General features: G+C 54.4%; 1 protein-coding gene across 1 annotated transcript; it reads left to right on the top strand.

Moving 5' to 3' along the window:
- The first annotated feature begins 5,764 nt into the window (after window positions 1-5,764).
- LOC147526033 (acrosin-like) lies at window positions 5,765-8,222 on the top strand. The gene is made up of 5 exons (XM_086630585.1): window positions 5,765-5,838; window positions 6,146-6,346; window positions 6,686-6,951; window positions 7,229-7,374; window positions 7,869-8,222. The coding sequence occupies exons 1-5, from the start codon at window positions 5,768-5,770 to the stop codon at window positions 8,220-8,222; spliced, it is 1,038 nt and encodes a 345-aa protein (XP_086486711.1). The 5' UTR covers window positions 5,765-5,767.
- The last annotated feature ends 12,761 nt before the right edge of the window (window positions 8,223-20,983 follow it).

Here is a 20,983-nt window from a genome sequence, read left to right as displayed (position 1 = left end):
GACAAGGATGTCATGTGGGACAGTGTCAAATGCCTTGCACAGAGGTAAGGCTGACTGGTCTGTAGTTTCCCAGGTTGTTCTTGGTCCCTTTTTTAAAGATGGGGGTTACATTTGCCCTTTTCCAATCTGTAGGAACCTCACCAGACTGCCAGAACCTCTCAAATATGATGGCTAGTGGCCTAGCAACTTCAGCCGCCAGTTCCTTCGGGACCTGTGGATGTATCTCATCAGGTCTCATGGACTTGTGCACCTTCAGGTTCTCTAGGTGTTCCCGGACCTGATCTACTCCTACCCTGGGTGGTTCTGCACTCTCCCAGACCCAGCCAGCATCCTCTGTGATTTGGGTGGTGTGGTTCAAATGGTTGCCAGGGAAGACCGAGGCAAAAAAGTTGTTGAAAATTTCAGCCTTCTCCATGTCCTCAGCAACCAGGTCACCCGTATCCTACTGGAGGGGCCCTACATTCTCTCTTGTTTTTCTTTTTTCTCTCACATACCTATAAAATCCTTTTCTGTTATTTCTAATATTGCTGGCCAGATTTGACTCTGTCAGGGCCTGAGCTTTTCTAACCTGGTCTCTGAGTACACGAGCAACTTCCTTGTGATCATCCCAGGCTACCAGTCCCTGCTTCCATGCTTTGTGTATTCCCCTTTTGTATTTGATTTTAGCCAGGACTTCTTTGTTTATCCATTTAGGTCTCCTGGTGGTTGTGCCTGATTTCTTCCTTTCAGGGATGCAGTGCCTTTGAACTTGGAGGAGATGATCCTTGAAAGTCAACCAGCAATCCTGGGCTGCCAGTCCTTCCAGGGCTTTATCCCATGGCACACTACCAAGGAGGTTCCTCAAGCGGCAAAAGTCAGCTCTTCTGAAATCGAGGGTTTCAAGCTTGCTGAGCTTGCCCCTCTTAGCTGCCCTTAGGATCTCCAACTCCACCATCTCATGGTCACTGCAGCCAAGGCTACCCACGAGTTCAACATGACCTACCAGCCCTTCCCTATTGACAAAAATGAGGTCTAACATGGCACCTCTCCTCATTGGTTCCTCTGTCACCTGGATAAGGAAGTTATCGTTAATGCATTCCAGGAATCCCCTGGATTGCTTGTTCCGTGCCGTGTTGTTTTTCCAACTGATATCTGTTGCAGGGTCCCTGCTGCGGACGAGACCCGAGTCATGACCGTACACCAATATGGTTAGAAATCATGCTCGTTTATTACAGCCGACACACAGGTTATATAGAAGAATATGGTGTGACACGTCTACTTTCTGCAATTGGTTTGTTTAAAGTAAACACACTCTCGTGGGTTATAGTGATAGGGCAGTGTTAGCAGACTACAGGTGATAAGCTCATCCCTTTGTTCTCCTCGTTGCGGTTCGGTCATCGGAGAGGCATCCAGGAGGCGTGCATCTGCGCTCTGGGGCCCAAACAGGGATTGTCCATACCCGAGAGAATATTGTGGCCGGTGTCGGAGAGGAACTCCTCCACAGATATCAGGGTGGTTAAAATTCCCCATGAGGACCAGGGCTTGTGAACAAGCAGCAACTTCTATCTGCCTGTAGTGGTGGTCCGTAGCAGACTCCCACTGTAAAGTCTCCTACCCGTCCTTTCACCCTGGCCCACAGGCACTCGGTTCGTTCATCATCACTTGCCAGGTGGAGCTCCATGCATTCTCGGCGTTCGTTGACGTAGAGGGCAACACCCCCTCCTTGTCTCCCCTGCCTGTCCTTCCTGAACAGTTTATACCCCTCTAGTCCAACACACCAATCGCAGGAGTCATTCCACCATGTCTCTGCGATGCCGATCAGGTCATAGCGCTGCAGGCTCACAAGCATCTCCAGCTCCTCTTGTTTGTTGCCCAAGCTGCGGGCGTTCATACAGAGGCATTTGAGTTGGGTCCCTGATGAGGTACCTGGAGCCCCCTGATGATGCTCAGATGTTTCCACAGTAACCAACCCCTCAACAACCCCTGTGCTCTGTCTGCAACCCGGCATGACACCTTGATCCCTTGCTAATTCACGAGACTGCGCGATCGTGCTAGTGCATTCCTCCCCCACAAGCACTGGCGTACTGCATTCCGGCTCCCTTCCAGTGACCCTGATTTCGCCCCCACCCGCTTTCATACCTAGTTCAAAGCTCTGTCTATGAGCCCTGCCAACTCCCTTCCCAAAACCCTTCTCCCCCTGTGGGACAGGCTATTACCATGCCTTTCTAACAGACCTGGCCTCTTGTAGATCCAGCTGCAAGCTGCAATCCAGCTCTTTTTGACAGCTGCTGTCAAAAAACCCAAATCCCTGCTGGACACACCAGGCTCGGAGCCAGGTATTAATCTGCTGGTACTTCCTGCCTAATCCCTCATCATTGCCCACAGCTGGAGGGATAGAGGAGAACACAGCCTGTGCTCCTGATCCCTTGACCAGGCACCCCAAGGCTCTGAAGTCCTTCTCCATTGTCCTTGGAGTGGTTCTTCCTAATTCCTCGCTGCCTACCTGAAACAACAAAAGGGGGTAATAGTCTGAGGGCCGTACTGGGGAAGGAAGCTTCTTCCTGACATCTTTAACTCTGACCCCTGGGAGGCAACAGACCTCCCTGTGCAGCGGGTCCGGTCTGCATATCCGGCCTTCTGCTCCCTTAAGCACTGAGTCACCAATGACAATGTCCCGTCTTTTGTCCCTTACTGATGAGGTTTTAATGCCGACGGCAGTCCGACTGGGCTTTGGTGACACCTCCAAGCAGGGAGAACCATCATCCTCACTGTGTTCCTGTTCCCCTTGCAGAGCACTGTACCTATTCTGCAAGGACACCTGGGGGGGCAGGGGAATTGCCAGGCAGTTGCGCTTGCCACGCCGAGCAGGGACCTTGTGCCATTGCCCCCCGTCCCCTAATTCCTCACATTCCCTGATCCCCTTTCACCTCTCCGCTGCTTCTTTCAGCTCTGCCACAACCAGATTATGGAAGCTGGCAATTTCCCTCTCGCTTTCCCTAATTATTCTTAACCTGCTCACCTCCCCCCTGAGCTCCAGCACTTCATCCTGGAGCTGCGCCACCCGGCTTAGCAGGTCATCAACCTGCTGGCACCTCACACAGCCATCCTCAGTACAATGGCTTGTACAGCATTTGGCAAGAGCAACAACCGCAGTTGCGTCCTGAAGAGAACTTCGCCTCAGAAGGAGCAGAGGGCACTTCTATGAGCCAGTGGTGCATGCTTGCCATGAACAACGCCGGCTTCATGCAGGGCTGCATTAGGCAATACGTGGCTACCCAAACAACTTGGGTTATCATCGTTTTGACTCAGCACTGGTGTGATCCCTTCTGGACTAATGCGTTCCTTCTGAGGGGCTTCCTGCTCTGAACAAGTGAGGAGTAACTGGAGGGGGTCCAGAGTATGTCTGCCAGGATGGATTTCAGGAAGTCGAGCACATGGGCTTTGTGCGGAGGCTGAGGGGCTGAGCTTCTTTGGCCCTTTGGCTCTTTGTCTCCTTGGCGTGAGAGGGTAAGTGAGCAGATCATTAAGTGGCAGGGCAAGCACCGAGTCCCAGTGTTGTGAACCTTTAAACCATATAGGCAAGGCTTTGAAGTCTAAAATTGAGGCTTTGAATGTTCAAAAACAGACTTCGGGTCTTAAAAATGATGCTTTGGCTCTTAAAACGAGTCTTTGGATCTTAAATGCGAAGCTTGGAACTTGTCAGTCAGGGTTTGTACCCTAAAAGGAAAGTATGAACCAAAAAAAAATGAGGCTTTCAATGCTAGAATTAAAGCTTTGCACTCTAAAAATGAGGCTTTGGGCCCTAAAAAAGGGATCTGGATGATAAAATACGGGTTTGGACACTCAAGATGTGGCTTGGATCCTAAAAGTGACTGGCTGGATCCTAAAAATGACTGGCTGAATCGTAAAAATGATGCTTTGGAGTGTGAAAATGAGGCTTTGGAAACTAAACCAGCAACGTGGGACTCTAAAAATGACACTTTGCAGACTTAAACTGAGCCTTTGGACCAGAAAAATGAAGCTTTGGAAGCCAAAACTAAAACTGTGGAAAGTAAAAATGAGGTTTTGAACACTACAAATGTAGGTTTAGACCCTAAAAAGAGGCTTTCTGTCCTAGAAATGAGGATTTAAACCCTAAGAATGAAACTCGGGGCCTTAAAACAAGACTATGGGTAATGAAAGACAGGTTTGGACTCTGAAAAATGAGGATTTCAGCCCCAAATGGGAGGCTTTGTGCACAAAAAGGATGGTCTAAAAATGATGCTTTGGACCTTGGGAATGAGGGGAACCCAAACCCAAACCCGAGACCCCCATGCACGGGTAGTGTAGATTTGCAACGCAGCATTATGCAGATGTAGTGGATAGGTGGGATTTAGTGCGATGCACGGACCACGTAAGCAAGACAGGCACATCTGTGTGTAAATAGGGGAAGTTTTCTGTTTGGTTTTGCACTCGCTTTGGGCACTTCCCCCGAGTGTCTGATTCTGCGCACTGTCGAATACAGCAATGTCTCCTTCCTAAACGTCATCTCTCTGTCTGCGTTTCTGGAGCTACATTAAAACGATAAAAGCAGCAGCCGGTTCGTTCTGTTCCGGGAGCTGATCCTCTGTGTTACCTACAGGAGCCCTCGTGCTTTTCCCCGCACAGACCTGCCCGTGGAGAATCACCGTATGTAATTTTGGTCCAGGCATATGATTCCCTCTCTCTCTACCCCCCTCTCCTGCAGACATCTTTTCCTTCTATATTAAAACTAAGCCAGGAGTTTTCCTTCAGTCTAAGACAGAAAATGTGTCCTGGTTCCAGCTGGGACAGAGTCAGCTCTTCTTCTCAGCAGCCAGAAGAGCTCCGAGTTTGGTTTTAGTCTGAGACTTGTTCCCAGAAGAACGCTGATGGCGCACTGATGTTTGTGGTTGGCACTGAGGCCTCAAGGACTTTTCATCTTGCCGTGTTCTTGCCAGTGTGCAGGAGGAGCACAACAGGATGGGGGGGAGCATGGCTGGGACAGGGGGTCCACGACTCTCCTTATGATTTGTACTTAGACTTCGGACTGAGGCCAAACTGGCCAATTAGTATTCCACATCACGCAGCGTCATGCCCAGTATAAAAGCGAGGGGCAGTCGGAAAGAAGGGCCTTTGCTTTTCCGGGGCTCTCACTCTCCGACTCTCGCAGTGCGCTCTCTCTCTCTTGCTCTGCTTTTGGGCCTCTCGCTCGTCCGGGATTGCGGTGTCGGGACTTATCTGTTTTGGGATCGTTAGTTCGGGATGAGACGAGCCTCGGTCAAGGGGTGGTGAGCAATGACACCGTACATCACTCGTTTGTACATATTTATCATTGTACATATACGTACATATTCATATATTAGTGTTAAAGTGTTTAATTGTTCTTATCTCAACCCACGGGTCTCTTTCCCTTTTCCCCTTCAATTCCCTTCCCCATGGCTGGGGTGTGGGGGAGGGTGAGCGAGCGGCTTCAGCCACGACAACCGATCAGTACAGCATTACTTCATCCGTGGAAATCACTCAGTCAGTGCACCCAAATGACATTCATGCCTCAACTTTTCACGATCCCTTACACCATCCTGCTTGGAAGCCCCCATGTTGCCCTCCTGCCCCTCCCCCCAGGAGCCCCCCTGCCTCATTCCGTTGCCGGAACCAGCGGCTCTGTGACATCACAGCCCCAGGGCCAAGGGCACCGTGGGCAAGGGGAGCCCGGCAGGCACTACGGCGGCTGCTGCGCTGGTGGTGACTTGCCCTCAGTTCTTGCAGCTGACACGTGGCACTGGCAGCCATGAAACTGCTCCTCGTCCTTGTCCTGCTGGCCCTGCGCTGGCCCGCGCACGGCGCGTGGGACACCTGCGGGTAAGTGGCCCAGGGCTCTGGCAGGGAGCTTGGGCAACCCTTCTGGGGCTCACTGGAGGGGGCCCACGTGTCCCCCATGGCCACGCCACGGCTTGCCGGGGCCCACCTGGGAGCCTCGGCTCCTCGCCAGCACCCAGGTGGCTGGCACAGCTGCTCTGCAGGGCTAAAGCAGGAACAGGGGCGGACGGACGCACGTCCCACGGGGTTCCTGCTGTCCCTGCAATGCCTGGTGGGGAGGGAGACGGCTGACCTTCAGCCTGAGCAGCAGCAAGCCGCGGAGCAGGGCAGTAACGAGCTTCTGTTACAGAACGACCTGCGGGCTCCGGCCCGTGGACTATTACTACGGCACGTCACGCGTGGTGGGTGGCAGAGATGCCCAGCCCGGGGCTTGGCCCTGGATCGTCAGCATCCAGGACCCCTGGGAAGGAGGCACGGGGCACATATGCGGAGGGTCCCTCATCAGCTCACAGTGGGTCCTCACGGCAGCCCACTGCTTCATCGAGGCCAGGTAAGGAGGACCAGGGAACGGGCATAGCCCCACCACAGTAGAGCAGGTGCCCTGTCCGCCGCACCACGTGCTCCTCCCATCCCCTTTCCTTGCGGTCCACCCAGTGCCTGGGCACTCCCGAGCTCGGCTGAGAGATGGCTCAGAAGAAGGCTGGGCTCTTGCCACGGCTTCCTAGACTCCTCCAGCTCCGCAGCCCTTGTGCCTCAGGCGTGCGAGGGCAGTCGCAGCCTCCGTGCGCTGCTTTCCTCTCTCCCGTGGGAAGCAGAAGGCAGGGAACTGCCGGGCTGCTGCAGCACATGGCCCCGATCCCTCTGACCCCTCTCTCCATCCGCCTTCCAGGCACATCAGCATGTGGCGCGTGGTGGTCGGGGCCACCCGCTTGACTCAGCCGGGCCCTGAGACCCAAGTGCGTCACATCAGGCGGCTGCTGGTGCACGAACACTACAGCAACATCACGGAGCGCAACGACATCGCGCTGCTGGAGCTGGACCAGCCCGTGCAGTGCGGCTACTACGTCCAGCTCGCCTGCGTGCCCGACGCCTCGCTGAGAGTGTCGCAGCTGAGCACCTGCTATGTCAGTGGTTGGGGAGCCACGACTGCGAGATGTGAGTTCCCCAAAAGCGCCGTGCCCTGAGCGCAAGCTTGGCACGCTGGGCAGACGGGTTGGGCTTCCTGACCGCAGAGGCGAAAGCCGGAGCCAGGCTGGGGGGACGTTTGCCTCTGGAGAGATGGGCCTGAGCCATTCCCCAAAGCCAGACGGAAGGGAAACCCGGGACAGTGCCTTCAGGATGCAAAGCCAAGCCCTAGGGAAGGGGTTTGCCTGGATGGGGGAGGAGAAGTGGCAAGGAGCTGCTGGGTGCTAATTGCTTTCTGTGCTCACAGCTGGAGGATCAACTGATGTCCTGCAGGAGGCCAAGGTCGGCCTCATCGACGCCAGGCTGTGTAACAGCAGCCAGTGGTACAGAGGGGCCATCCACAGCCACAACCTGTGCGCTGGCTACGCGCAAGGCGGCATCGACACCTGCCAGGTAGGAGCGTGCGACCTTGTCACTGCTGGGGCTTGGTGACAAGCCAAGCCCCAGCAGCAGCACCGGCAGCCCTGTCCCAGCCCAAACGTGCCCCGGCACGTGCTCTGCCCGGCAAGTCACCCTCCCACTGCAGGGTCCCCGCAGCTCTGGGGCTCACCTCCCCTTCCCCAGCTGCAGGTCCTTGCCCAGTGCCCCCCTTGTCCCAGAAGCCCGCGACTCTGCCCAGAAAGCCCAGCCACTGCTCTTGGCAGTCCACAGCTCCAGATCCCAATCCCTCTTCCACACATCCCAGATCGCCGTGCAGAGAGGGGAGACAGCCCTACCTTACAGACCCACAACCCCCTCCCAGACAGTGTTCCGTAGGCTCCAGCACCCGAGCAGAGCCTTTCTGGGCACTGAATGCAGCGCTGGCAGGTGCTGGGGAGAGAAGACGGCCAACCCTAGTGCTGACGGTGGCCACCAACACCACCTCACTCCTCTCTCCTCCACTGCAGGGTGACAGCGGTGGTCCTCTGGTCTGCAAAGACAACAATGCCGACTACTTCTGGCTCGTTGGCGTGACCAGCTGGGGGAGAGGCTGTGCGAGAGCCAGACGGCCCGGAATCTACACCTCCACCCAGCACTTTTACGATTGGATCCTGCTACAGATGAGACTGCACCCAGCTCCAACATCACGGGTGTGGAGTCATCCTCTCACCCCCTCAGCCCCCTTTCAGAGGCCAAGACCAACATCAGCACCAACACAATCAGGCAGAATTAGCTCCTGCCCCTTCCCACTCCAGAAGCTGGTGCAGTTCTTCACTCGGGTGCAGGAGCTCCTGCAGGCCCTGAGGGGAAAAAGGGCTTGAGCCCTGGATGAACAGGATCCAGGGCAGGCTGCAGGTGACCACGACCACGTCCTTCTGGGGCAACGCCTGCCGATCCAAAGGCAGCCTCAGTGGCAAAGGGCTGCTCTGTCCTGCCCACTCTCCTCTGAGGGCACACGAATGCTGAAGGGGACTTTGTTCTTCAAATAAATTGCCACTTTTCTCAGCAAACCTCGCTTCTGTTGAGTTCAGTCTCCTGGGGGAGGCAAGGACTGCCACGGCTGGCACCTGCAGGATGAGGCTGCAGGTGGGGCACAAAGGGCAAGAGTCACTCCGAAGGGCTGAAAGCGCCAGGGCAGAGAGGAGGGTGCTCAGAGCCACCGTGGGATGGGGCAGACTGGCACATGGAGGCTAGGAAGAGGATGGGAAAAAACCATGTGACATGCAGACAACTTTGCACGTACGCATTAAGGCAGACGAGCTGATGATGAGGGCCGGGCGTACGGCTGAGCTCACGGAACAGAGCGTGGGAAACTGCCGAGCACAGCCAGAGAAATGTCTGACCACAGCAAACAGAGTGAGAAGCTGGCAGGAGTTACAGTGCCGTAAGGAACAGCCAGATCCGACGGAGAGTTAAGGGGCATTGATGTGAGAGGGGGTCACACTTCCCAGATGGTTGAAGGAAGAGTTGGGGTCATTTTGGGGAGAGGAATCTGGCAGGGACAGCAGTGCCCAGGAAACCTCATGAGTAATGCCAGGGAAGCCCCAGGTGACCCAGCTAGCAGCACCTGAACCCCCCAGTCTGTTCCCAGGCTTGACAAACTCGGGAGTCAGGGACCATAAATAACCGGGGTGGGTCCCTTGTTTGGGAGGAGATGGGGCGCAGCAAGGGAGGAGTCAAGGAAGGTGAGGGGGGATGTATTAGCATGGAAAATGGGGAGAAGGAGGGATCAGGGAGCCATTCCCACAGAAGCAAACTGCTGGTGCGTTTGCTTGATGACTGAGCCCTGCACCCAATCGCCACCGTCCGTGCTACCTTCTTTTTGGGAGCCATCCCAAATCCTTTTCTGTGTGGCCCCACGCTGTAGCCGGTGCGGGGCTGGGTCCAGAGGCCTGGCTGCTGCAACGGCAGAAGGGCACACAGGTCCCAGGGACCCAGCAGCTGGAAACACCCAGTGCCAGGGCCAGCTACTGGTGGGAGCGCTGTGCGTGTGCAATTCACGAGCGAAGGTGAGGCTGGACTGGCTCCCGAGCAAGAGGACAGCGACCCTTCCCCAGCCCTGTGGATGGCACGTGGCTGCAGCCCCCCTGATGGCTCAGCCCCACCAGCCACAGCCCTTACAGGAGGAGCAGCCCTGCCAGCCACATCTGCACCTGCCTCAGCCTGAACGTCCAGCACAGAGCACAGGGTCCACTGCCCCGCACGCCTCGCAGCTCGGCCATCTCCCCAGGCCACAGGCTGCCACCCCAGCACTGCCTTGGTCAGAGGTGTCCCTGAGCCACAGCTGAGGGCAGCTCTAAGGCTGAACTGGGTTAGTTGGAGGTGGGGAGGCAGTTGGAAGTCTGGTGGGTTTGGGATAGGGTTCCGGTGTGGGGCAACTGGGGCTGGAGCAGCAAGAGGCTACGAGCAGTGACAGCAGGACAGCTTAGGAGTGTGGTTTGGGATGCAGCAGGGACACTTGTCAAGCAAGGGATGTTTTCCTGTTGCTCACCAGCCTAGGCTGCATCTCCAAGGATGTCATTGCATCTTCCACAGCCAGGAGGAAATGGCCCGCCTTTTGTAGGCAGGGCCTAAACCTTAATTAGATAATTACCAATTCCAGCCAGCTGGGTGATAGCCATATTTTCCTACAGCAACAACAGAGTTTACCATTTAGGCTCAAGGGCTGCTGGTTGTGCCTGAACATAGGAGCACAGGCAGAGTGGCCGTGGTCCTGGTCTGGATGTTCTTAGGTAGATGCGCCTGTGTTTTGCATCCAGCCAGTGTCATCCGTGTCCTGGTGCCAGCTGGGACAGAGTCAGCACTTCTGTTCAGCAGCCAGAAGAGCTCCGTGGTTTGGTTTCAGTCTGAGACTTGCTCTGGGAACGCTGGCAGCGCACTGGTGTTTGTGGTTGGCACTGAGGCCTCAAGGTCTCTTCAGCTGCCGTGTTCTTGCCAGCGTGCAGGAGCACAACAGGATGGGGGGGAGCATGGCCAGGACAGGGGGTCCACAACTCCCCTTGTGATTTGTACTTAGACTTAGGATTGAGGGCCAAACTGGCCAATGAAGCGTTTCATAACGTGCTTCGTCATGTCCAGTATAAAGAGGAGTGTTAACCAGAAAGAAGAGGTTTTGCTTTTCCGGGGTTCTCGCTCTCGGACTCTTGGAGTGCTCTCTCTCTTTCTTTCTTTTTTCAGGCCTCTCACTCAGCCGGGGTTGCGGTGTTGGGATCGTCTGTTTTGGGATCGTTAGTCTGGGATGAGACCAGTCTTGGTCGCCTGTTTTGGTTGGGAGTCTCTGAACATCTATTGCAGCATTGTGAGGCGTTTTGAGGGAGTCTGAGAGTCTGTGAGGGGTGTTGGGGGCCCCCTGAGGTATTTTAAGATCTGTCCTGTAGGTTTGGGGGGCTCCCTGAGAGGTTTGGGGGTCTCTGAACGTGTATTGCAGCATCCTGAGGAGTTATCAGGGAGTCTGAGAGTCTGTGAGGGGTTTTGGGAGCTCTCCAAGAGGTTTTTCAGGTCTCTTGACATCCCTTCAAGCATATTGAGGTGTTATGAGATAGTTTCAGACTCTGTGAAGAGTTTAGGGGGCTCCCTGAAGGGTATGGGGGGTCTGTGAATGTCTATTGTAGCATCATGAGGAGTTTTGAGGGAGTCTGAGAGCCTGTGAAGGGTTTCTGGGGGCTCCCTGAGGGGTTTTGCAGGTCCATGAACATCTAATTAGCATAATAAGGAGTTATGAGGTGTTTTGGGGGATCCCTGAGAGATTTTGGGGGTCTGAATGTCTGTTGCAGCAGAACGGTGACTTATGAGGGGTGTTGGGCGCCCCCTGAGGGATTTTAGAAGTTTTCTTTGGGGTTTTAGGGGTCCCACAGAGGTTTGGCATGTCTCTGAACGTCTATTGCAGCATCATGAGGAGCTTTGAGGGAGTTTGAGATTCTGTGAGGAGATTTGGGGGCCACGGCAGAGAGGAGACCGAGCAAAGGAGGGCGGCGCTGGCGGATTTTAGGCGCAGGAACAGGATAGAAAAATTTTTCCCCGCCGATCTCTAATTTTTCACCAATTTCCGTTTCTTTCCAACACCTCAGCGCCAACAGCGGGACGGCCCGGCAGCCCCTGCGCCCCGCCTGCCCCCCCGCCCCCAACACCCCCCCGCTCCGACCGGCGGGCCCGGCGCGGGTTTCCCTCCGCCGGGAGAGTCCCGGGCCGGGCGCCCCGTTCCCGAGCCCGAGTCCCGGCGCTCACCGGCGTTTGGTGTCGGTTCTGCGGGGCGGGCGGGTGCGGGGGGTGTCGAGTCTGGGGGCGGTGCCTGTCTCGGTGGGTTTTTCTTCCCCCCTTGCCATCTCTCTATTCTATGTGACTTTCTGTTTCAAACAAACACATCACGGTCGGTACCTGCGACGGCGCAGCCGCCGCCGCGCACCCCCCGCTCCGCGACTCGCGCGCTCAGGCTCACGCACCGCCCCCCGCCCCCCCCCGCCGTCGCGCACGCGCAGCGCCGGCGGGTCCGACCCCGCTCACCGGAGGGGGGGGGGGGGCGGTGTCCGTCAGCCGCGCGCACTGCGCAGGCGCGCGCCCCCCGCCGCCGCCGGAGCCCCTCCCGCGGGGAACGAGCGGCGGGTCCCGTCGCGGCGGTCCCCGCGCTCAGCGGCGGGGCAGGGCGGGCGGCCCGGGGGCGGCGGCGAGGAGCGGAGGTAGGCGGGGGGCGGGGGGCCGGGGTCTCTGGGAGAAGGTTCGGGTTTGGGGCCGCTGGGTTTTGCCTCTTCTCCCGCCGGGCGCAGCCTCTGCCCCCCCCGCCCCCGGGCAGGTGAGCGGGGCCCGGGGCTCGGTCACGGCGGGGCAGCGACTCGGCCCCGGGCACGGGCCGCGCGGCGCCGGGCCCGCTCCGGCCCCGGCCGCAGCCCGCAGGGCGCCGCTGGGTCCTAAAGTCGCTCCCGCCGTCCGTCCCGGGGCGGCACCGCTGCTGCGGGGGCGGGGGAGGGGGGGGGGGCGGGGTGGCGCACGAGAGGAGGGGGGCTGGGCAGCCGGGTGCCCAGACATGTTGGGCAACTGTGAAATTTCCTCCATCTCTGCAGCAGCGCCCTGGTTCCACCGGGACAGAGTCAGCTCTTCTTTAGCAGCCGGAAGAGCTCCGAGTTTGGTTTCAGTCTGGGACTGGCTCTGGGAACACTGGCAGCGCACTGGTGTTTGTGGTTGGCACTGAGACCTCAGGGACTTCCCAGCTGCCGTGTTCTTGCCCGTGTGCAGGAGCACAACAGGATAGGGGGGAGCATGGCCGGGACAAGGGGGTCAACAACTCCCCTTGTGATCTGAATTTAGATTTAGGATTGAGGGCTGAATTGACCAACGAAGCATTCCGTATGATGTCAGCTCACGCCCAGTATAAAAGTAAATGATGGTTAACAAGAAAGAAAGGCCTTTGCTCTTCCGGGGCTCTCACTCTCGGAGTGCTCTCTTCTTCTCTCTATTTTCGGGCCTCTCGCTCGTCCAGGATTGCCGTGTTGGGACTTGGCTGTTTCAGGATCGTTGGTCCGGGATGAGACGGGCCTTGGTCAAGGGGTGGTGAGCAATCACACCGTACATCACTCGTTTGTATATATTTATCATTGTACTTGTATATATGCATGTAGTAGTAGTAGATAGTTCTTATCTCAACCCACGGGTCTCTTTCCCTTTCCCCTTTAATTCCCTTCCCCATCCCTGGGGGTGAGGGAGGGTGAGCGAGCGCCTGTGTGCAGTTTAGTTGCTGGCCGGGCTAAACCCTGACAAGCAGCTACACCAAAAGCCCACCAGTACCCTTTGGGTCCCTGAAATAGCCCCTCCTGAGGCAGTCCGTGCCCAGGATGCACGGGGCCTCTGGGCCAGTCACAACTGGGTGCTTTTGCCACTCGTTCCTGGCTGGACTCACTTCAGCTTCCAATACTGTCAGCTGTTGGGGTTCCCATGTCGCTCCAGAAATGCCAATGGGTTCTGCCCTGCTGGCTGAGGTATCCACGTAAGGATGATAGAACAAGAGATAAGGAGTAACTTACCGTTTCCCCCTCCCCTTTGTCGTACATCTGATCACTGGGTGTGGTGATGACATTCCCAGGACAAGGTCTTCCATACAAAATTTCAAGAGGACTAACTCCTTCCCTTGCCCTTGGTGTTATTCTGTTCCTCGTTAGGGCAATAGGTAGAGCGTCTGTCCACTTTGTTTTCTGACACAGTTCAGAAATTTACACAGTTTATCACAGTTCAGAATTTATTGATTGATTCGTTCTCTCTGCCTTTCCAGTCGGTTGTGGTCTGCAGGGAGTACGCAGATCCCGACGTATCTGCAGGGCCTTAGTCACTCCCTGTACTATCTCTGCAACAAAATGGGGCCCATTATCAGGAGATATTCCTTCAGGAATCCCAAATCTTGGAATTTTTTCCTTTGACAGAGTTTTAACAACCTCTCTCACCCGATTTGTACGACAAGGCAAAGCTTCGGGCCAACCAGAAAAAGTCTCCACCAGCACAAGCAGATACTTCTGTCGATAGCATTTGGGTAACTCAGAAAAGTCTGTTTGCCAGTATTCCCTGGGGGTAATTCCCCTTTCCGCCCTTCCGGCTGGTGGCTTTCTCTGTTTTTTCAGATTATTTGCACAGCAAACCTGGCAATTTCTGGTTACACTGTCAGCCAGAGTTGGCATTTTCGGGCCTATCACATATCCCTGAACACTGGTTGTCATTGCAGCAGCTCCCATGGGAGGCTCTTCATGTGGTTTCTTGAGGAGATATTCCACCATTGCAGCTGTACCAAGAGTTGGTTGATCAGGGGCCACCCACCACCCATCAGTATCTTTAGTGCATTTTAAGAGTTCTGCTGCTTTATTTTCTTTCTCTGTATGTTGGGGGCTCATACCAATCTTTCTGTTGGGTACCAAGGCTCCTATCAGTTGGCCCGATAAGGCCACTCTCTTTGCTGCTGCATCTGCTCCTCAGTTCCCTCGTATTGTTTCTCCTTGTCCTCTTCGATGAGCTTTACAGTGCGTTATTGCCACCTCTTTTGGACCCAGCACAGCTTGCAGCAGCTTCCCAGATCGTAGCTGATAGGGGTTCCTTGTGATCTTCATAATCCCGCTCCTTCCGTGTAGCACCATGAGCGTGCACCACCCCAAATGCATACTCAGAGTCCTTTACCAATTTCTGATGCTCTCGTCAGGGAATGATCATGCTTCCAGCTCTTCTTGTGGTGTCACTACAGTGTATCCTGCCTTCCACTCTCCGTTTGCCACAACGCCGCTCCCCTCCGTGTGCATTTCCATACCAGGATTCATTACTGGGATAGCTGGTAGAACTGGCCTACTAGAAGACATGCCATACCAAGTACAGCAACATCTGTGCAGGTATGAACTGTCTGGATCAGGGATTGGTTTCATGAAGCCTTGATTCTTTTAATCTTCTTTAGAAGGTATATTGCCCCATGTTTTCTCTCTTCCTCCTTCTTTCCCCTCAAAGGGTAGCTGCCATCTTAACCACCTATCTCAGAGGTGATGTAAAAGCATCTGTCACTTAAATACTGACGTGCCAGGCAAGGGCAGAGAAAGTAACAGGTGTCTTTTCTTGGAGCATTAGCCCTGCAGTGGTAGTGCCAGAGGGGGACGCCCCTTCTGAAGGGATGGTGTGACGTTCCGATCCAGGAGCTGCCAGCCCTTGGTCCTGTCCTGGCTTTGTCCATCTGTTTCACAACGGACCTTCCCCAGGCTTTGCCCCGTGCCCTGGTCGGGCTCTGGAGCCGCTCAGTTGCGGCAGCCCCGTGGCTGTTGCGGGAATCCAGGGGGTCAGAGGCAGCGGGGCTGGAGCTAATAACAAAGGGAGATGTTGTGTCTCACGGGTCCTGCTGAAGCTGCTGTCGTGACCATCTCAGGAGACCAACCCAGTGCCAGGGCGCAATCTGACCTGGAGGTTTGCTGCAGGTGCCAAGGAGTGGGAGGTTTAGAAGCCAATGCCTCATCTTACGGGCACCCTTGGTGCTGTTTCTTTGATAACTGGTAGGAGGTGTTTCATTTTGGGTTTGCGTAGGGCAGTGTAAAGCACTGCCACGCGGCTGGAAGCTGGAGGCAAGGCTCTTTATTTCAGGGCTTTGAGGATCTCTGCTCTGGTGATGGCTGTCTCGCTGCTGCCGTGGTTGGTTTTAGAACAACTGAACAAAGCCGATCCTTTCGTTTCCTTTTCCCTGAGGTGGGAGAATTCCTGGAAGTCTCCTGATGGAGTTAAGGAATGTTTGCATCTTTCCCCCCCCCTGAAATGGGCTGAGTGCAGCTCCCAGAAAGCTGGAGCTTGGAAACCTGGGCATGCTGGTGCAGCTGCAGGTACTGGAGGGAGATGGAGATGCCTCGGGGAGCTGACCTTATGTTTTTTGAGGGCACTGTACTCTGGGCACCAGCTGCTGATGAGCTGTTTTCCGTTGGCAGGGCTGATGGCCCGTCAGCCTGCGTTCTCAGCGATGAGCCCCCAGGAGTCCCTTGCTGGGGGCTTCTCTGCAAAGAGCTTTGTCATCTCTTGGCAGCGTTTGACACTTCCCAGACAATGCTTAAATCTGCCGACTGACGATGTTTAACACTCTCCTCTGTAAGAGCCTTCCAGCAGTGATGCCTATAAACTTTGACTTTGCCTTCAAAGAACTGCTACCAAAAGCTTCTGTGTTTTTGTCACTTGCCAAATGCCACCCGTGAATCTCTGTTTTTGTTGCTTTGGGCTTTTACGTGTTGCCTTTAATTAGGATGTGTGCTTTTCTGGCCAGGGGCTGATGGACAGCTCTCTGGTGACCAAATGCAGGGGAAAAATAGAGCATTTACTGTATTACTTCTTGTACTTGGTGGAACAATCCTTCAGCCTAGGTGTCTTTGGACTTGTCTTTTGTAAGGGGGATACCAGACCTCAAAATCCAGCAGTTTATGCCAGCTTATTGTTTTGTTTCTGTCCTGCTTCTAGCCCCTGATTTGCAGAGACAAATAAAGGCTGTGTGATGCGCAGAGGTTCAGGGCAGGGTTACCTGTTCCTCCAGGACAGGATCTGCTGATTCAGCTCAGTGTTCTAAGCAGGAGCTGAATGAACCCTCCTTCTAGCGAGAGCTGGTAGCAGGGATGGATGAATGGTTCATTCACAGTCACTCAAACAGTTTTGTGTTTAAAATTGCTTTCTTAACCAGTGTTTAGCATCTTGGGGTCTCGAGGGTTAAAATACTTCTGGCCACCAGGATCAATGTCTGGGGATTTAAAAGTGCTCTAGATTGAGCAGGCAAATGAGTTGAAGTGCATTTAGCTACTTGCCTGGCTGTGAATGACTCAGCCAGCCCTGTGCTGCAGACATCTGGGGCTTGGCTGGTGTTCATAGTGGGGCTTCCAGACCTTCTCAAAGACGTGGTTGGTCTGCAAGCTACTGCTTTACTGACCAGAAGGTAGGAGGCACTTTGGAAGTTGCCCCTTTTGATGGAGACCGGGCACCTCTGCTTTTCTGTCCTGGACTTCAGCCAGTGGCTTTCACTGTGGTCCCGTCTTTCAGCTCGGGTCTCCTTTTTGTCATTAGGATACAGCTTTGTTTTGCCGAGGCTGAGTGAATGAAGACATCCTCTACCGCAGATCTGTAGGAGACATACCCCTCTACCAAGCCACGTTCGAACAAGGTACAGGACAAATATGGGAAGCTGGACCTCCCACTAATTACTCGGTGGAAATGCAACATGTAGAGCTTTTTGTCTGGATTGCATCCGTGCTGCGATTAGCTTTGGGAACCCAGCGCTTCCAGCATTGCATCTTCCTCCCCGTTCTTCCCCATGTCCTGGGCAGACCTTTGTTTCAGGTTTTGGCCCTGCTGTTTCATGGGCTGTACCCTCCTGGGCCTGGTTAGCAAGTGTTGGGACAGGCCCTGGGCTTTGCACTGGTTTGTTGTGGTGGTTGTGTAAGTCACGTGCGGACAAGTCGGAAGCGCTGATGTGTGGAGGTGACAAATCCCCATTTTTTTTGCCCTGACTCCAGAACACCCTCAGTCTTTTAAATTGGGAAGAGCAACTGACATCGTCTACCTGGACTTGTCCAAAGCATCTGACACTGTCCCACACGCCATCCTTGTCTCTAAACTGAAAAGACATGGTTTTGATGGATGGACCACTCGGTGGATAAGGAATTGGCTGGATGGTCACACTCAAAGAGTTGTGGTCAACGGTTCAATGTCCACGTGGAGGCCAGTGACGAGTGGTGCTCCTCAGGGATCGGTACTGGGACCAGTGCTATTTAACATCTTTGTTGGAGACATGGACAGTGGGATCGAGTGCACCCTCAGCAAGTTTGCAGATGACACCAAGTTGTGTGGCGTTGTGGACACGCTGGAGGGAGGGGATGCCATCCAGAGGGACCTTGACAGGCTGGAGAGATGGGCCTGTGAGAACCTCATGAAGTTCAACAAGGCCAAGTGCAAGGTCCTGCACGTGGTTCGGGGCAATCCCAAGCACAAGTACAGGCTGGGCGGAGAATGGATTGAGAGCAGCCCTGAGGAGAAGGACTTGGGGGTGCTGGTGGATGAGAAGCTCAACAGGAGCCGGCACCGTGCGCTGGCAGCCCAGAAAGCCAACCGTGTCCTGGGCTGCACCCAAAGCAGCGTGGGCAGCAGGGCGAGGGAGGGGATTCTGCCCCTCTGCTCTGCTCTCCTGAGACCCCACCTGGAACACTGTGTTCAGCTCTGGAGTCCCCAACACGAGAAGGACATAGAGCTACTGGAACGAGTCCAGAGGAGGGCCACGAAGATGATCAGAGGGCTGGAGCACCTCTGCTATGGGTGATCTTATAGCAGCTTTCCAGTACCTAAAGGGGGCCTACAGGAAAGCTGGAGAGGGACTTTTTACAAGAGTGTGTAGTGATAGGACAAGGGGCAATGGCTTTAAACTGAAAGAGGGCAGATTTAGGTTAGATATAAGACAGAAATTTTTCACTCTGAGGGTGGTGAGACACTGGCACAGGTTGCCCAGAGAAGTTGTGGCTGCCCCATCCCTGGCAGTGTTCCAGGCCAGGTTGGATGAGGCTTTGGGCAACCTGGTGTAGTGGAGGGTGTCCCTGCCTGTGGTAGGGGGGTTGGAACTAGATGATCTTTGAGGTCCCTTCCAACCCAAACCATTCTATGATTCTATGAATACCAACCTGACCTCCTCGTTTGGTGAAGCTTTCCATAGAGCTGCGCAAGTCTTTCTCTCAAAGCCTTTTAGCTGCAGATTTGAAGAACAACTTGCTAAACCATAAGATTAGAAACTAAGAATGAAATGAACAATGTGTTTAGCTGCAGTACTTCCTTGTTTGACAGCTATTTTTAGATAAGAAAGATGTGATTTCAACAACTTCCTGTTCAGAAATGCTTCTTTTTCAGAACGGGAGAAAAACTTAATTCTGTTAATTTTTGTACAATTTCTTTATTGTTATTACAGAAGCAGGTTTTGGATTCCAATTTTACTGATCCTCTGTCCAAAAAGCCGAGGATATCTCGCGTATCCCATCACGTCCTACCAGCGTTCCTCGGCTGCTCCTCTGCCTCCATGCAGAACGCTGCTGCCACCGCTCCACCACGTCCCCCTGCCGCAGCTGCCACGACTCCCGCTCCTCTGCCCCTGCATCCCGCCCTCCTTCCCGCTCCCAGCCCTCCTCCAGCTGCCAGCTCCAGCTCCCCGAGCACCCCTGAGAGGCGGGGGACACAAACCCTGCCAACAGCCAGCTCCAGTGAAACCAGCAGCAGCATCCACAGGGAGCAGCAGCAAAAATATGCCGCGTGGGCTCGTTTGGGATTCCGGGTGCGGGTGAAGCGCGCCAGGTGCCAGACAAGGAGCCTGAGGGGTGGCACCAAGAGCCCGTGGAGGCAGAATGGCCTAAGGAGGACGAAAGCGAAACACAGGAGACCGTGAGTGCGAGGGAGGAGGAGAAAGACCTTAGAAATGAAGGAACTACTAAGCTGGAAAAATCCTCTGATTTGGATTCAGGTGAAGATATTAATATGCTGCTTTTCCTAAATATTATATGGGTAACCCTGGTGAAAAGGCACTAGTAAAACCAGCGACTGGAAACACGAGTGGTCTGTTTTTCACTTGCTGTATGTTAAGTGCCTTGCCATTATCCCTGCTTCATGCTCATGAAGACTCAATTGATTTTTTTTCCTCCTGTTCTATTAGTTGTAAATGTTTTTTTTTAAAAAAAGCATAACAACAAACAGTAGCTGGACTTGTTCTGCTCGAACTTTAGCTAAAATTAGGTTCATTTTTAAGAATTCTCACTCTGTAGTACAAAAATCATTAGAACAAGAAATCTTAAATGGATTGCTGTTGGGCAGAAAGTGATTACAGGGAAGAGCTAGATACTAGAAAAACACAAGGAGTGGCTTTTTTTGTTTGCTTCATTTCCAGTAAACTGACAGTTCACTGAAACTTACTCCACTTTTCCAACAGCAAGTTTTAAAGTCTGAGTGCTGAAGATAAAAACCTGTCACACACGTGTTGCACACTAGTTTACTGAGACACGTACATCAGACATAAACGTATTTCATGGTGTGTCGCAACACCTAGCTCAGACTCTGTGTTCATGGGACTAACGCAGGCACGCTACGAACTGCATCATTTTCTGACTGTAAAAGAAATTATTTGTCATTTCTTTCCTCCTGATGCATAACGCTCCAGGGACACAGACCTACTCTTCACGTTTTCAAGCCAGTGCAGCTCAGTCCATGCCAATCTTACACAAGACGCTTACTCCAGGTTAACGTTCCAGCTACAGCTGAACAAGGCTGTCCTTTGTACTACCAGGTTTATTTGTCAGGCCGTAGTTGAGCTGGACTGAATGCTGTATTCAGAAGCTGTTTGGCCCCCCTGAGCTGTGACTATTTCCAAAGCTGTCAACGTGAGGTCAGTGCTCTGGCTGCGGGATGGTCGGACCTGGAGGGAAAATTAGGGAAAAGAAGTTCTTGTGGATTATTTGTGTAAGTGCTTGTCGGACGGATCACTGGGGTTCAAAGGTTTCTCCGGACATTTGGCTGCTTCCTCGGGCTGTCTGGAAGCCCGTGTTTCTCTGCATTTCTTGTTCCCTGCTTCCAGGGCTCTTGGCTTCAGAGCCAGATGCTGGAAACGCGTGTGTGGCTGCAGCCAGCAGCAGCCTGCTGGCATTCCCACGTGCGAGGAGATGGAGGAGGAGGAGGAAGAACAAGAACAAGAACAAGAAGAAAGAAGAAGAAGACAAGGAGGAGGAGGAGTCTCCCAGCAGAAGGGCTTCACCCCCCAGGAAGGCTCTGGCTGCTCGGGCAGGGAAGCAGCCATGGCCTCTCCCAGCCTGTCCGAGCTGCTGGACGCAGCCATCCAGTTGCCCGGCTGGACGTGGCCGTCCAGTTGCCCGACATCAATGTAAACTATAGGGCACTGCACAGGCTGCTGGAGGCCCTCCTGCGGGGCCAGGTGTCTGACCTGCAGGAGCAGGCATCCAACCTGGAGGGCCAGGCGTCCGACTGGCAGGGCTAGGCGTCCGACCTGCAGGGCCAGGTGTCCGACCTGCGGGGCAAGGCATCCAACCTGGATGGCCAGGCATCTGACCAGCAGGGCCAAGTGTCTGACCTG

This window comes from Tauraco erythrolophus, unplaced genomic scaffold (genome assembly GCF_009769465.1).
Source record: "Tauraco erythrolophus isolate bTauEry1 unplaced genomic scaffold, bTauEry1.pri scaffold_40_arrow_ctg1, whole genome shotgun sequence".
Classification (NCBI taxonomy): domain Eukaryota; kingdom Metazoa; phylum Chordata; class Aves; order Musophagiformes; family Musophagidae; genus Tauraco; species Tauraco erythrolophus.
Note: the sequence above shows the minus strand (reverse complement) of the source record. Positions and strands in the feature narration are given on the sequence as shown.

Bases quoted from the DNA above. Each gene is read 5' to 3' on its own strand.
- LOC147526033 (XM_086630585.1), top strand. From the start codon at position 5,768: ATGAAACTGCTCCTCGTCCTTGTCCTGCTGGCCCTGCGCTGGCCCGCG. The intron at 5,839-6,145 runs GTAAGTGGCCCA...CTTCTGTTACAG, and splicing joins GGCGCGTGGGACACCTGCGG to AACGACCTGCGGGCTCCGGC. The intron at 6,347-6,685 runs GTAAGGAGGACC...TCCGCCTTCCAG, and splicing joins CACTGCTTCATCGAGGCCAG to GCACATCAGCATGTGGCGCG.